Source organism: Cryptomeria japonica, chromosome 11 (genome assembly GCF_030272615.1).
Source record: "Cryptomeria japonica chromosome 11, Sugi_1.0, whole genome shotgun sequence".
Lineage (NCBI taxonomy): Eukaryota > Viridiplantae > Streptophyta > Pinopsida > Cupressales > Cupressaceae > Cryptomeria > Cryptomeria japonica.
In genome coordinates, this window is record NC_081415.1 from 556,009,892 (window position 1) to 556,024,531 (window position 14,640).

Here is a 14,640-nt window from a genome sequence, read left to right on the forward strand (position 1 = left end):
ACTTGTTTTCTCATTTCTGTGTGTCTAGCTTCTTAAGATATTTCTGGCTTGGCCGTTCTGATTAGTTGTCTAGCAAAACCCAAGGTCGCTTGCGTTCATTAGCCTTGTTGGTTATAATTGTAATTAATTAAGTTTAAAATAATAAAATATAGTGAGAGTTATTAAAATAATTCAAATGAATTATATTGAGAATATTATATTTTTATTTTAGTAATGATCATGAATATTTGTCATTGGTCTATGGCTAAAAGTAGTTGTAACAATTTTATCTATATAGACAAACTAATATTCTAGTCTTGAGAGATAGTATAATTAAAATATTATATTTCTAATCTTGAATTGTCATTAACTTTAAAATTTAATTTATATTTAAATACCATTATTCATTATGTTTGTTTATGTAATTACTATTTTAAAAGCAACAATCACTCATACTTAGATACACATTATTGAATTAGTTCAAAATCAATCAATCATACTCTTAAATAAAGCTTTTTTCACTCTGGGTCAGAGTCTAAGAGGTGTTCCACTCTTAAATAAAGGTTTTTTCACTTTGGGTGAGAACCCAGTGTTTTAACCAGTTAAGCTCAACCTATTGGACCATAATTTAGATAAATTGTTATTTTATACACATTATTGAATTAATACTAAATCAGTCATTCATACTCTTAAATAAAATATTCATTTAAACCTTTTTTCATTATTTAAGTTGAATATATATTTATATAAATAAATTATATAATAATAAATAAATATTTTAAAGTATAATGAAATTTTTCAGAATAAAATTTAATTATATTTTCCAAATGTAACGTTAGGATCAATTAAAAACATGGTAACCCACAAGGAAAGTCTACAAAATTAATGGCCTTCCACTCTAATTGCTAATTTGTTTAGGTCTAGGTCCATGAACTACATTTCCATTCAATAATGTTGGCTTGACCATCCATGTTCAACAAACTTAGACTAGCAATTGCACCTTAGTGTGCAATGGGCATGCCGAAGATGTGTGGAAGGTAAATCACACGAAAAAAAAGGTCTATTTTTAGCATCCATTTGTGCAATACATGAAGTCAATTGAAAAATGTTTTTTGTTTTTTTTGATAGGTAATGGGTCAAAGTTAATAAAGTGTACATACCCTACCCCCTTTTGGGATTTGAAATTGTGACCTCTTTTTCAAGATCACAAGTTCTCCACCACTAGGCCAACTTAGTTTATACAATTGAAAAATGATGTTGTTTGTGCAACAAAGGTTACAATGGATAAGAGATAGCTTCATGTGAATTATGCATCCACTTACAAAGATCTGGACAACTAAAAGAAAACCTTTGAAATAATAAAATAATCAAGATCTATTACCAATATGACCTTTGAAATAATAACATAATCAAGATCTATTACCAATAGGCTTATATTATTTTTTCAATATAGAGAGTGGGAGAGAGAGAGATACATAGGGACAAAATGAGGGAGAGATAAAGGGGGGAAGAGCGAGAGAGAAATGGGGTAAGGATATGGGGGAGAGAGAGAGAGAGAGAGAGAGAGAGAGAGAGAGAGAGAGAGAGAGAGAGAGAGAGAGAGAGAGAGAGAGAGAGAGGTGGAGGCCATGTAGAAAGACAAAGAGATACAAATATAAAGGTCTAGAAAGAGGGAGATCTATACAGAATGATTGAGAAAAATATGTCAAGATAAATGGGGATAGAGGAAGATAGAGGTAGATATATCTATGAAGAGAAAGAGAAATAGAGATATATGGGAAGATAAATGAAAGAAGACATGAAGGTAGAGAAATAGATAGGGGCATAGAGAGGGAATGAGGGAAGGAGATATGGGTTGAGGAGGGTGGCTAGCCTCCGAGGTGGACTAAAGGATGGAATAGATCTAATTATATTTCAATATTCTCACAATACAAGGATGACCACTCTTGAGATTGCAGTTTGCAAGCATTTCCACTAAATTCCTAATGTGGTTCACTATAAGGAATATGCCTTGAACCAAATATTAATGATATTATGGTGTAGTGATATGGATTTGAATGATGTTTACATGGATTTATATGCTATCATTGATTATTAATACTTTATGATTTTTAATGTCAATTTCTAGTGATTAATATTGTTTGTAGGACCTAAAGCAAGATTATACTATTAAGGGCATTACAATTGACAATTTTGTTATAAAGTTATATTTATAAATATAATGCATTTCTCATCTTAATTTAGATTTAATGTTTCAAGACTAAATTCAACTAAATCCCAAAAATGGACATTATAGAATTCATATTTGCATAGATTAATGGTGCGATATCAATTTGGTATTTTACTAACACAAGTTAAATAGATAATAGACATCTCAAGAATGGTATCACTCAACATATTATATATATTATTATTATTTAATATATGTATGCTAGCTATGTTTTGTTTTTATGCATTCTATCACATAATATAAAAAATTAAATATATCATCCAATATTGTCTAACATACTCATTGTCTTTTTTAACTTTTTTTAATGATAGGTTATGTAATTTGAAAAGATCAAATATTATTAAATTTAAATAAAATAATAATTTAAAAAAATTGCATTTGGAATCTGGATAGTGTTAGCCAATGCCATGGAATCTAGAAAGAAAAATATTGCTAATAAAAAAGAAAAAATTTAAACAATATTTCTGCAACCACTTGTTGGCCTCCGCCATGAAAGAAGGACTAAGAGGAACCATCTTAATGCAAAATTCATGCTCATTTGGGGCTTCGACGCCATCCAAATCTCCTTCCTACACCATTGCTTGTATTTCTGAATCTGTCAAAGATTAGAAACATAATTTCTCTTTAGACTTTCAACGGTGATTAGGGCAAAGGCAGATATAGATGTAGCAAAGTCAGTATACAAGGTAGAAACATAATCATTTGACCCCGAAGTTAGGGTTTTCGATCCCATTTTATCTTTGAATATAGATCTACACCCTCTTGTAGCAAAGATACAGGTTGCTTTGGTAGGCATATTAAGATTGAGACCCAACATAAGTGCGAGTTCTTTAGCAAGGCACTTATATATTAAGATTGATTTTATATTTAATTTATATAATATTATATTATAATTATCTTTACAGTATTATAAATAAGATATTATTTAACATAAATTGATTTATTTTTAATTGCATTAGAAGATTAAATTTATTAGATTTCCACAATCCATGATAGATTTTATGAGAAATTTTCTAGATTCAACTGTGTAAATGATTTTTACATCAACGTTTGTGGTCACTACATGAACCATCATCAGATGTAAGAGAGCAACTACATGAGAAAAATGAAAGTAAGTAAACTTAGTTTGATTAAATAGATGACATGGAAAGATGAGGAGCACAAAGTTCAAAGTCAAAGGAAATAAAAGAAATAAGAAAAAGAAAACCATAAACTAAAAGAAAGAGAAAAAGTTTAGAAGTAATAGTTAAAAGGGGGGAATAATTGAAAGGGAGAAAATAAAAGGGAAATGAATGAAGAAAGGAAATAAAAAGCTAAATGCTAAACAATTTTATAGTTTACATAGTGTGCCCTAAAACATTGATGCAAAAATCTTTTAAACAATTGAATCCAAAACAAATCTCATACAATGCATCAAAATATTTTGTGTTTCTTTTATGAAATATATTTAATGTCTCAAATAGCATATGAAATTTATGTGAAATTTATACAAAAATCATTTTTAAAAAAAGAAATTAGATAATTTTATCTCTTAATATCAAAATAATCTATTACATAACCATATATGTGACTATCTCAATTCTACAATCACACGTACCTTCTTACTTACATATATCTTTCAATCTATTTTTAAGGTGTAATACCTTCTTAGTTATATATTTATACATATTCCCACGTTGTGCAAACACACACATGATATTATTCCTTATCATAACATTTATGTATAATCCTTGCTGTTAAGTAATATAAAATAAGATAGCTTTCAAAAATTATTCAAGTCTTCATATAATAAATGTACGAGCGACGCCTTTTCCAAGATATGTGCAAATAATAAACAAAACTGTAGATATCATCTCCAATGTGGTTAATGCATCTGACATCGATGGAGAAAGAAAAACTTTTCTACTTTGAACGTGCCATTGAATTTTAATTTTTAATTTTCAAAGCCTGACAACTGACGATGACAAAAGAATGTTGAGATTTTGCATAAGTATGCCCGATAGCCGCTATTAGTTCTTGTAAGTTTACGCTTTATTCCTAAATAAATGGTTCTCTTTCGCAGATGAGTAAGACACGTAACCAGAAATGTATTTTTGAAACATATTCCTAAAATCTTGGGTGTCCGCCATTTAGGTTTTCCAAAAGGGTAAAAGCGATGAACGGACGAGATCCGTTTAATGGTCTTGCACGCTTCTCAAGAATTTGAGACCATTGGATTTTAAAGTGAGGGTTTTTTTTGTCATGGGAATGCCTTCGGCATAATTAAATGTCAGCTTGTTTTTCTCCCGCAATTGCTTTGGAACAGTTGATAACCTATGAATGAAGAACAAATTTACAATCTGAAAATTACACGAAGACCAAATTTACCAAATATGCATCAGATGTAATCACAGCATCTTTGAAGGCCATAATTCCGATATATGGCTCTTAAATTAAATATAATGACATACTTGTGAACTCAACAACATTTCAACGCGTTACATGTAATTTTTTTCTACAGAGATATTTTAAAGCGAAAATTAATATATTTCTTAAGTTCATAATTCCTATCTGTTTTCTAAACAAAATTGTGGTCCAACAGCCTAAGCTCCGCGTGGTCCAATAGATGACATCTTCTGCATCCTAAAAATTGGAGATCAACAAAGTCTCACCTTTACATTATTTTAAAAAGCCTGGTTTATGAAAGAATTCTTCAGGGGAAGCCATCATGCAGATCGCCTATCATGCAAAATATCCACAGTTGGTCTGTGTTATTCTGTTATCATTTAATTTTGCTAATGCAGCGCAAATTATCTGCGGTGAAAATAATAGTAGCGCTGAATTCGAGAATAATTTCAACATAATTCTTAAAAATCTTGTAAACAATACATCATCATCCAATCGTTTCAATACCTCATCCTATGGCAAAACTCCAGATAAAGTTTATGGTCTCCTCCAATGTAGAGAAGACACAACTGCGAAGGAATGCTTCAGTTGTTCACAAGATGCAAATACTACCATTCGCGATGTTTGTAAAAATGCCAGAGGCGGTAGATATCTGCTGGGCAACTGTTTCATACGCTACGAGAACTATTCCTTCTTTGGTATACTTGATACCAAACCAAGGGTTACTCCCAATAAGCGGAACGTCACCGAGGAGCCTGATGTGTTTAAGAGGGCAGTTACGGAGCTCTTCAACAATCTCACAGAAATTGCTCTTCAATCCTCTACACGTTATTCGTCTGGATTAACAAGGACCACCACATTGTATCCGATAAACGGCGAGCTTCAATGTTGGAGGGATTTAACTTCTGTTGAGGACTGCAGAACATGCATAGGGCAAGCAATTCGTAATCTGTTGGATGTGACGTTTACGGATCATGGAACTTTACAGGGAGGAGCGCCCGAGTGTGGAAGTTGCTTTGCTCGTTACGATACGTACCCATTCTTTAACCCCGCCCCTCCACCGCCGCCGTCTCCCATCAAACTGCTTTCTCCAACAGCGAGTAATATGTAGATCAATTACCTTAGAAGTTAATTTTAATTGTTCTCGTATTCTGACGAAGTGCATAGACATTCCTACTTGATTTTAATTGTTCCAACCATTTTAGATGTCTAAGTGCTCAAATTAATCTCGTGTGCAGCAAAGTCTTCAAACAAACTAGGTATAGTTCTGGGTATTGTTGCCGGCTCATTGGTGATGTTACTGTTATGCCTATTTGCAATCCGAAGGAAATTCAAGTTTGCTTTATCATGGAAGCAGGCCGTCTTAAGGAAAGGTACTTTGTCAGTGAAATTTTATTGAATTTCTCCTACGTTTTTATCAACAAAATTCTGATTTAGTAAGAGTGTAAGAACAAAATTAATATTTTTTTCTCTTCATTAGCTTCAAATTGTGGTCAAGAATAAATTCTATCCAGTTAGATGCAAAATTGTAATTTTTTTTTTTAAATATCCTAGTGAAATAGGATATATTCATTAAAAAAATTATAATTTTTTTCCCCGGTGCAATACTTATAAAGTGAATCTAGATAGTGAGGTAGACTCAGCGATCGGCCAGGAGCAGGAGATAATCTTTAATTTGGAAAATATCAAGGCTGCAACTAGCAATTTCCATGAAGATAACAAGCTTGGAGAGGGAGGCTTTGGCTCTGTATACAAGGTAACTTGATCCTAACCGACCATGTTTTCTGGTTTTCCACGGAAAGATTAAATATACTATTAAATTTTTTACGCCAGTTTTAGTATTTTATTTAGATATTTTGGGAAATAGATTTATATATTAACTCAAAATAATCTATGAATGAAAAACTGTAACAAATCGCGAAGCCTTACAAATCGGACATTTTACTTTCATTTTTATTTTGTTTTGTTTTGATTTTGAGAGAATTATTTAGATGTTTTCTGGATTTTCGAAAATAATCAGAAATTTTTATCTACCATCTCATTGTTTCAAATAAATTTGTTCAATTATTTAACCAGATATGTTATTTAGTTATGGTTTCTTTTGATGTGAATATAGGACCTACCCATAATTCTGGATTTTAACATATTATTGGAAATTTTTTATCAGCACACTCGTCGTTTTCCATGTATTTGTTCAAATATTTATTAGGATGTGTTATTTAGTGAAACCCACTAAAGGTTAGCTAGTCTGTCATATTATCTACTCAGAATGATAAACCTCTTCTGTGGGAAGGGTTGATTGATCTATTGACTAGTGACAAGTTTTCATGCCGTAGATAATCTCTGCCCTTTTGTGTTTAATAGATAGTTTTTGTTTCTTTCTGCTGTTAATAACGAGTGTTGTCTCTCTGGTTTTGAGTTTGCTGGTAACTAGAAATCTGATGCCTCGGTGGCGTACAACCTACTTTGGATCTCCAGTCTCAATTATTTACTTAGCAGCTTGTACCTATAATAATTGGCACTTGTCCTGTTTCTGTTTCAGTGTTCATTGCTAACTAGAAATTTAGATACGTATATTTCTAACCTTTTTGTTAGAGCCTTCCCATTGAAAATAATATTTCCTAAACCAATTAGGAGGAGAATTTTTCCCATAATTCATTCGACAGTGGAGAGCTCAGCACAAGATGTTTTACAAAATATATTTTCATTAAATTTCCAAATTATCTTCCTCAAGTCTCAGAAAAAGAGCAGTGTCATAAGCAAATTGAAAATATTTATCCCCTTTAGAAGTCTCACCCCTCAAACACTAGGGAACATGTTTGAGGGTTTTAGAATGTAAAATGTGGCATTGCATTCTATCACAAAGAGTGCAGAGAAAAAATATAACACTGCCTAATAGATCGCTAGAGAAGAACCAGGTCAGAAGAAGAACCATTCAAATTCACTTGAACCACAGCATCATTAACAATATTTTTATCATCTTGCAATACATTTGAGGGATCCTAGAAGCCTTTATGATCATTAGAATAAATGACCATTCTCAAAATAGAGAAAAAGCATCCCAATTCTCCGATCTGACAATCTACCCAACTCCATTGCTTTTCAACTTGTAAGAAAATACCGCATCTACCTTGCATGAATTCTGTCTAAATACCGCTAATAAAGGTAAGAAGAATCTCCACCAGTCTCAAGACAAGAATTTTTGCTCGAATCTTAAATGAAACATTGCCCAATGTAATGGGCCCTCTATTTGTAACTAAGGTTTTATCGTTAGGCAGTAATTTGATGAAGCCCTTGCTAATATTGCTTCAAAGTATATCTGTAAACTATCATCGCTGATCCAATCAATGTTTTCTTGTAGAATTCAGCAGGCAACCCATCAATTCTAGGTAAGTCATCATTTTTAACAGATTGAATAGCAGAAATTATTGCATCCTTAGAAATTTCTTTTGCAAACCAATCAGAGTTTTCACTGGTGATTTTTATTGGGATGGTTATTTTTACGGAAGTTCCAAGCAATATCACATTCTTGACTATCTCCCTCAGCAGAAAACATATTCTATGTTTTGGAGTTTGCTCGTTACTTGAAAACATATTCTTTCTGTTTCAGATGAGAGTTTCCACATTCGATTCTCTGTAGTAATTTCCCTGTCCTCTGATTTTCTGTACTCTGATCATTATGTTTATCTTCTGAGAGCCCATTTCCCTTGATTGATTAAGAGTTCTGGACTTCGTTATATGTTTATAGTGTGACAAAAGCTCATTATTTATGTGTTTTCTTTTATGTCAGAAGGTTCAGAAGCTCATCTTTTATGTGTTTTCTTAAGTTTCGGCTATTTTTATTTTCTCTAAGATTTGATTCTCTTCTTAGAGCCATTTTCCCGAGATTAATTTATCATAAGCAAGTTTGAAGCACTATTTCATTCAATTAAGAGTTCTGGACTTTGTTATATTTTCCAGTGTTACATACGCTCAATATTTGCGTGTTTTCTTTCATGTCAGGGCACTATGCCAAATGGATTACAAATAGCGGTAAAGAGGCTTTCCGTGCAATCATCGCAAGGGAAAAAGCAGTTTCTAAATGAGATTAAGTTGGTGGCCAAAATTCAACATCGTAATCTTGTGAATCTGCTTTGATGTTGTGCTGAGGGATTAGAACGCTTGCTTGTTTATGAATTCTTGCGGAACAAGAGCCTTGACAAAATACTATTTCGTAAGCTAATTTCATATAAATTTTAAATGAGTTTCATTTAATATTAATTCTTTATTTAGAGTCACTTATTTGGGGTTATGGATATAGATCCAGAGCGGAGCCAAGAACTTGACTGGCCAAAGCGTTTGAACATCATACCTGGAGTAGCCCGTGGACTTCTATGTTTACACCAAGATTCTCAGTTGCAGATTATTCATCGGGATATCAAAGCAAGCAATATTTTGCTTGATGAGAAAATGCACCCAAAAATATCAGATTTTTGTTTAGCTAGGTTATTTCAGCTAGAGGAGACTCATGTCAATACAATGGTTGCAGGGACACTGTAAGAATTGAATCAATTTTTACACTTATCTATTTTTCCTTTCCAAATTATTTAAGTATTTATTATTTTCAACTTTGTAAGTTTGTTTTGTTTTATTAGGATTCTTCTGAAGTTGTATTCTAATCTACTAATTCTTGTGAATTATACAGTGGTTATATGGCCCCAGAGTATGCTAGGTGGTCAACTATCTATTAAAGCGGATGTTTACAGTTTTGGTGTTCTTATTTTAGAAATTATGTGTGGAAGAAAGAAGTCTGATAGTAGATTGCCTCTTGAATATCAAAGCTTTTTGGAATAGGTAAGATAAAAATTTAAGATATAATAAAATAATTTGTTTTCAAAACCTAGATACCTTATAAAGATAAATATGCATTCTTATGTAGGTATGGAGATCGTACAGGGATGGAAATATCATTGATATGATTGACAAAACTATACTAAATTTTTTTCCTAATGAACAAGTTTCAAGATGCATTCATGTGGGGTCTTTTGTGTACACAAGGAAATCCATCACTTCGCCCACCAATGATCAATGTTTATGCAATGCTTTTGGATAATTTTGTAACCAACTTGCCAAATCCCACAAAGCCTGCTTATCTTAGCATTACACAAGATAATGTTCCATGACATACATCTACATCAATATCCGCAAGAACAACTTCGTCTGGTTTGCCTACCACTCCTTTGGCTTGCCCATCTATCAATGATACAGCAACAATAGATTTGGGTCCTAGATAATCTTGCTTACTTTCTAAATCTAGTTTAATAAGAGAACTTGCATATCAAACTATATATGAAAAATTCTTATGATAGTAAATTGTAATAGCTTTATTTTTATGGTGTTGAATAAAACACCTAACAATAATTTAGGGGTGATCTTGACATTTTCTGTGAAAATATATCTTTTTTTCATTTCATTAATAGTATTGAATTACCCAAGAAGGCCTGGATAATATTTTCATGTTTATTAAATCCCTCACACGGTTCATTTAATCTTGGCTACAAAGTTGGGGAAGTCCTCCTTCTCCAGAATGTTCCCACGTGAAGATGCATGGGAGTTAGGGGGAGGAGGATGTGTGGAAACATTACTCACAGAGTTGTCAAGGGTCCATTTACACCTAGTGGACCAAGAGGTAGTCATTTCCTCAAAGTCTTGATCAACATTTTTTTAGTTTTTAACATAATATTCACTACTGAGGGGGAAAAGTATTTTCAAATTTGGCTCCCCTAGAGGGGTTAATCTAGGTAGGGTTCTTATTGGGGTTCAGGGTGGCTTTTTTACTAATTGAGTTGAACAAAAACTAAACACACTGGGAGAGGATAGAGTGATTAATAACCAAACCACAAGTTGGGGTTAAACCTAGGTGAAAATATTATAGGCATAGAATTATACCTTGGTGCAAGGGAAGGGTGTCTTTAGATTTAGCCACCAGAATAGATTGGGTAATAGGGGGCTACCTAGTTTACCATCAATTAGGTTTCTTTGATAGTTTGCTTCTATCCTTTCCCAGGGTCCAGGTCTACCCCGCTAGACTTCTAAGTGCTTCCCTACTACTATTTTCTCACCACACTCGATACAAGCTCATAAAGAAGCTTGTTCTCCATGTTCCTAGACTTTGTCACTATGTGTTGTAGAGGTGTAGGATTACCCTTGCTTACTCATGGTCTGTAAAGTCATCATCTTATCTGATTTTGCAATCAAACTTCTACACAAGTCCTCCCCTGCACTTACTCCTTTACGATCACTAAAACCTAGTTGGACTTCCTCCAAGCTCGCCTAGGCTTAGTATGTAGAAATGGTGATTGCCATTTCCCAGTTTCCTCCTAATCTACATTTTTTGCTCTTCTTGAATAACTCCATTGGCCATGTGGATCCCAAGGTGGAGGTTCAAGACAGAGCCATATTTGCACTATGAATTCAAAACAAAGAAATGAACAACAAAAAGGAAGCTTTAATTACATAACTATAATCAAAAACTTAACAAAAACAAGATAGTACAACACTCAGTGATAGAAAACCAGAAAATAGAGTTGAATGTATTTCTTTTGTGTAACCTGAGGTATCTAGGCAAATCCAACCTCTTACAATTCACCTTTGTAGTTTTTTATATCTCATCCATCCATCGTGAAACACAGATGGTTACAAATTCAAGAAAATAGTTTTATATCAGGTAATCAGCGTAGCCTCATAACCTAGCTTTCGATGCCCATTGGTGACTTACAAAATTAGCACTTTTCCATTGGATAATTGAGGTAACAAAAAACACACCTTCACCGATGGTCGATAATCGGTTCCTCTGCTGGCTCTTTTCTATTGGGTCATTAGGTAGCATTACATTGAGCTTTTCCGATGACCGATGTCACCAATGTCTACCTCCTCTATTTGTGCCCTGTCATCAGGTCATCAACGTAACACTGAAGTGCTCCTTCTGATGGTCAATGACTATCACCTCAGCTAGCACTTTCCTATCAGATCCATGGGATAGCTACCAAAACATCCCTTCTGCATTTCTATCTCGACATCGGGATAACCCACTCCATCCTTCCCAATGGCTGATGACTTCCTTCGACCCTTCCACTTTTCTATTGAGCACCAGCATAGGTGGAAAAATTATTCGCCGATACTCGATAAGAAGACTTACTCCATACTCTGATGACCTCATCAAGGTAAGACTTGTTGATCGGGGTATGTCTTGCTGATAAGAAAAATTTCAAAAAACTATAATTAAACAACCATAGAAATAGACTAGAGCCATTCCTTATGTATATACATGACCACTGGAAGGTCTCACAAGCCAAAATAGGTTAAGGGCATTGCAACCCTTAGGTGCTCTTGCACCATACTCCCCCAAAAAATAATGAAGTCAAGTGACGATGCTCGATAGAAAGGAAATATCAATTCCTGACTTAACAAAGTTTGATTCAGGGACCTAGGTTGCTTCAGAATCAAGTTTATGCATCCACTTGACCAAATATTCTATGTAGACCTCTTGTCTAGCCTGGGGCATGGAAGAAGAAAGTAATGGAAGGTCGGCAAGTGACTGTTGAACATCTAAAACTCACACATCCTCCTTGGGAAGGCATCCCTTTTAAGAAACCAAATCTACAACATTGAAAATGGGAGACAAAGCAATATCAGATGGCAAATCAATCTTATAGGCATTAGAGCCATACTTGGATAAAAGTTTACATGGGCCTATTCTTCTCATTTGTAGCTTGTTGGGAACTCCTTTCTCAAGTCAATCCATATTCAAATATACCATCACCAAATCTCCAACTGAAAATTGCACATCTCTCTATGTGGCATCAACTCTAGCTTCAACTTTCTGTGAAGAATCTTGGAGAGCTCACCTGACTTGGTCATGAACCTCCTTCATAGATTCATTGACATCATCAGCTTGACCACATATGTGTGATAGATTACCAAGATCTTGTAATTCCATAACACCTCATGGGTGCATACCATACACTATCTCAAAAGGACTCTTCCCAGTAGACCTGTTGACACTATCATTGTAGGAAAACTTTGCCTGGTGAAGAAACTGATCCTAACTTTGTCCATATTCTTTTGTCAACCACCTTAAAAGGTTTCCAAGTGTCCTATTGACCACTTCTATTTGACTATCCATTTGGGCATGATAAGCTAAACCAAAAGACAAGTTAGTTTCCAATCTTTTCCAAAGAGTTTTCCAAAAATTTCCAACGAATTTGACATCTCTATATGAAACAATACTAACTGGCAAACCATGGATTCTTATAACCTCTTTGAAAAACAAGTGTGCAATGTGACTAGCATCATGAATAGTTTTACAAGGAAAAAAATGTGCCATCTTATTGAATCTTTCAACAACAATAAAAATTCCATCACAGCCAAGATTTGTTCTGGGTAAGCCAACCACAAAATCCATACTTACACATTCCCATGGCCTTGTAGAAATAGGTAATGGCTGATAAAGACTAGCATTAGTAATTGTACCTTTAGCTTTCTGACAAACTATACATTGCTCAACATAACTTCTGATATCCCTCTACATTCTAGGCCAATAGTAGAACCTTTGAACAAGTTACAATATCTTATTAAGGCCAAAATGACCACTCAAACATCAATTGTACTTTTCTTGGATCAGATTTTCCCTCATCGATCCTTTGGGAACACAGAATTGTCCACCTCTAAACAACAAACCATTCTTCAAAGTAAAGTCAACATATTCACTATGAAAGTGATTCTAAAATTCTTGACAAACCTTGTAAATGGCTGCAAAATATTCATCATTGGGGTACAAATCCTTGAAGTAATCAACTCCAATACTCTAAAATTGCACTTCTTGCACTGTTAGTATCCTTCTACTCAAAGCATCTGCCACTTTATTACACTGTGATTTCTTATGCTTAATAGAAAAAGTATATGACTGCAAATACTCAACCCATTTAACATGCCTATGATTCAACTTATCTTGTGAATTCTAAAAACTTAAAGCTTGATTATCTATGTAAACAATAAACTCCTTAGGCAACAAGTAGTGCCTTCACTTCCTAAGAGCTCGGACAAGAGCATACAGCTTGAGATCATAGGATGAATACTTCTTCTTGGTATAATTGAGCTTCTCACTAAAGAAAGCTACAAGTCTATTCTCTTAACTCAAAATAACACCGAGTGCTATATTATTTGCATCACATTCAATTGTGAATAACTTATCAAAACTAGGAAGAATGAGTACTGGTTGTGTAGCTACCTTTTGTTTCAAAAGTTTAAACCCTTTGTTAGCTGCATTGGTCCACTGAAACTTAGTCTTAACTCCTCCTTTGATGGTATCCAACATGGGTGCACAAATCTCACTAAACCCTCTGATAAACTTCCTGTAGAACTATGCCAAACCATGAAAACTTCTTACTTCACTTGATGTCTTTGGTGTTGGCCAATTTGTGATGGCTTCCACATTTGATGTGTCCACCCTCAAATCTCCTCCTAAAACTATAAATACAAGATAAACAAGTTCCCACTTCATAAACTCACACTTTTTCAATTTTATTGTTAGTTGCTCATCATATAATTTTTGCAATACAATACTAAGATGTTCTAGATGTTCCTCTTTAGTTCTACTAAAAATCAAGATATCATCTAAGTATGCAATAAAAAATTTACCAATAAAATATTTAATCACTTCATTCATGAGTCTCATGAATGTATTGGGGGCGTTACTAAGACAAAATGGCATAACAAAGCACTCATAAAGTCCTTCATTGGTTTTGAAGGTTGTTTTCCATTCATCACCTTCCTTTATCCTGATCTGGTGGTATCCACTCTTGAGATCAATCTTAGTGAGGTACTTTGCACCTCCGAAACAATCCATCAAGTCTTCAATTATTGGGATAGGAAATCTATACCTGATAGTGATTCTATTAATGGATCATGAATCTGTCATAGCCTCCATGTTCCTCCTTTCTTGGGTGCTAACACTGTAGGTACGACACATGGACTTATTCTCTTCTTTATCAACCCTTGGTCCAACA

General features: G+C 33.9%; 2 protein-coding genes across 2 annotated transcripts; both read left to right on the plus strand.

Moving 5' to 3' along the window:
* Positions 1-4,916: 4,916 nt before the first annotated feature.
* On the plus strand, positions 4,917-9,097 carry LOC131034511 (cysteine-rich repeat secretory protein 55-like). Its single transcript, XM_057966013.2, has 5 exons — positions 4,917-5,694; positions 5,833-5,967; positions 6,211-6,350; positions 8,597-8,807; positions 8,895-9,097. Exons 1-4 carry the CDS (start codon positions 4,917-4,919, stop codon positions 8,729-8,731), a joined length of 1,188 nt encoding a protein of 395 aa, XP_057821996.2. The 3' UTR covers positions 8,732-8,807; positions 8,895-9,097.
* On the plus strand, positions 8,885-9,427 carry LOC131034512 (cold-responsive protein kinase 1-like). Its single transcript, XM_057966014.1, has 2 exons — positions 8,885-9,129; positions 9,229-9,427. The coding sequence occupies exons 1-2, from the start codon at positions 8,885-8,887 to the stop codon at positions 9,425-9,427; spliced, it is 444 nt and encodes a 147-aa protein (XP_057821997.1).
* Positions 9,428-14,640: the final 5,213 nt, after the last annotated feature.

Bases quoted from the DNA above. Each gene is read 5' to 3' on its own strand.
- LOC131034511 (XM_057966013.2), top strand. From the start codon at position 4,917: ATGCAGATCGCCTATCATGCAAAATATCCACAGTTGGTCTGTGTTATT. The intron at 5,968-6,210 runs GTACTTTGTCAG...ATACTTATAAAG, and splicing joins GCAGGCCGTCTTAAGGAAAG to TGAATCTAGATAGTGAGGTA. The intron at 6,351-8,596 runs GTAACTTGATCC...CTTTCATGTCAG, and splicing joins GCTTTGGCTCTGTATACAAG to GGCACTATGCCAAATGGATT.
- LOC131034512 (XM_057966014.1), top strand. From the start codon at position 8,885: ATGGATATAGATCCAGAGCGGAGCCAAGAACTTGACTGGCCAAAGCGT. The intron at 9,130-9,228 runs GTAAGAATTGAA...TTGTTTTATTAG, and splicing joins ACAATGGTTGCAGGGACACT to GATTCTTCTGAAGTTGTATT.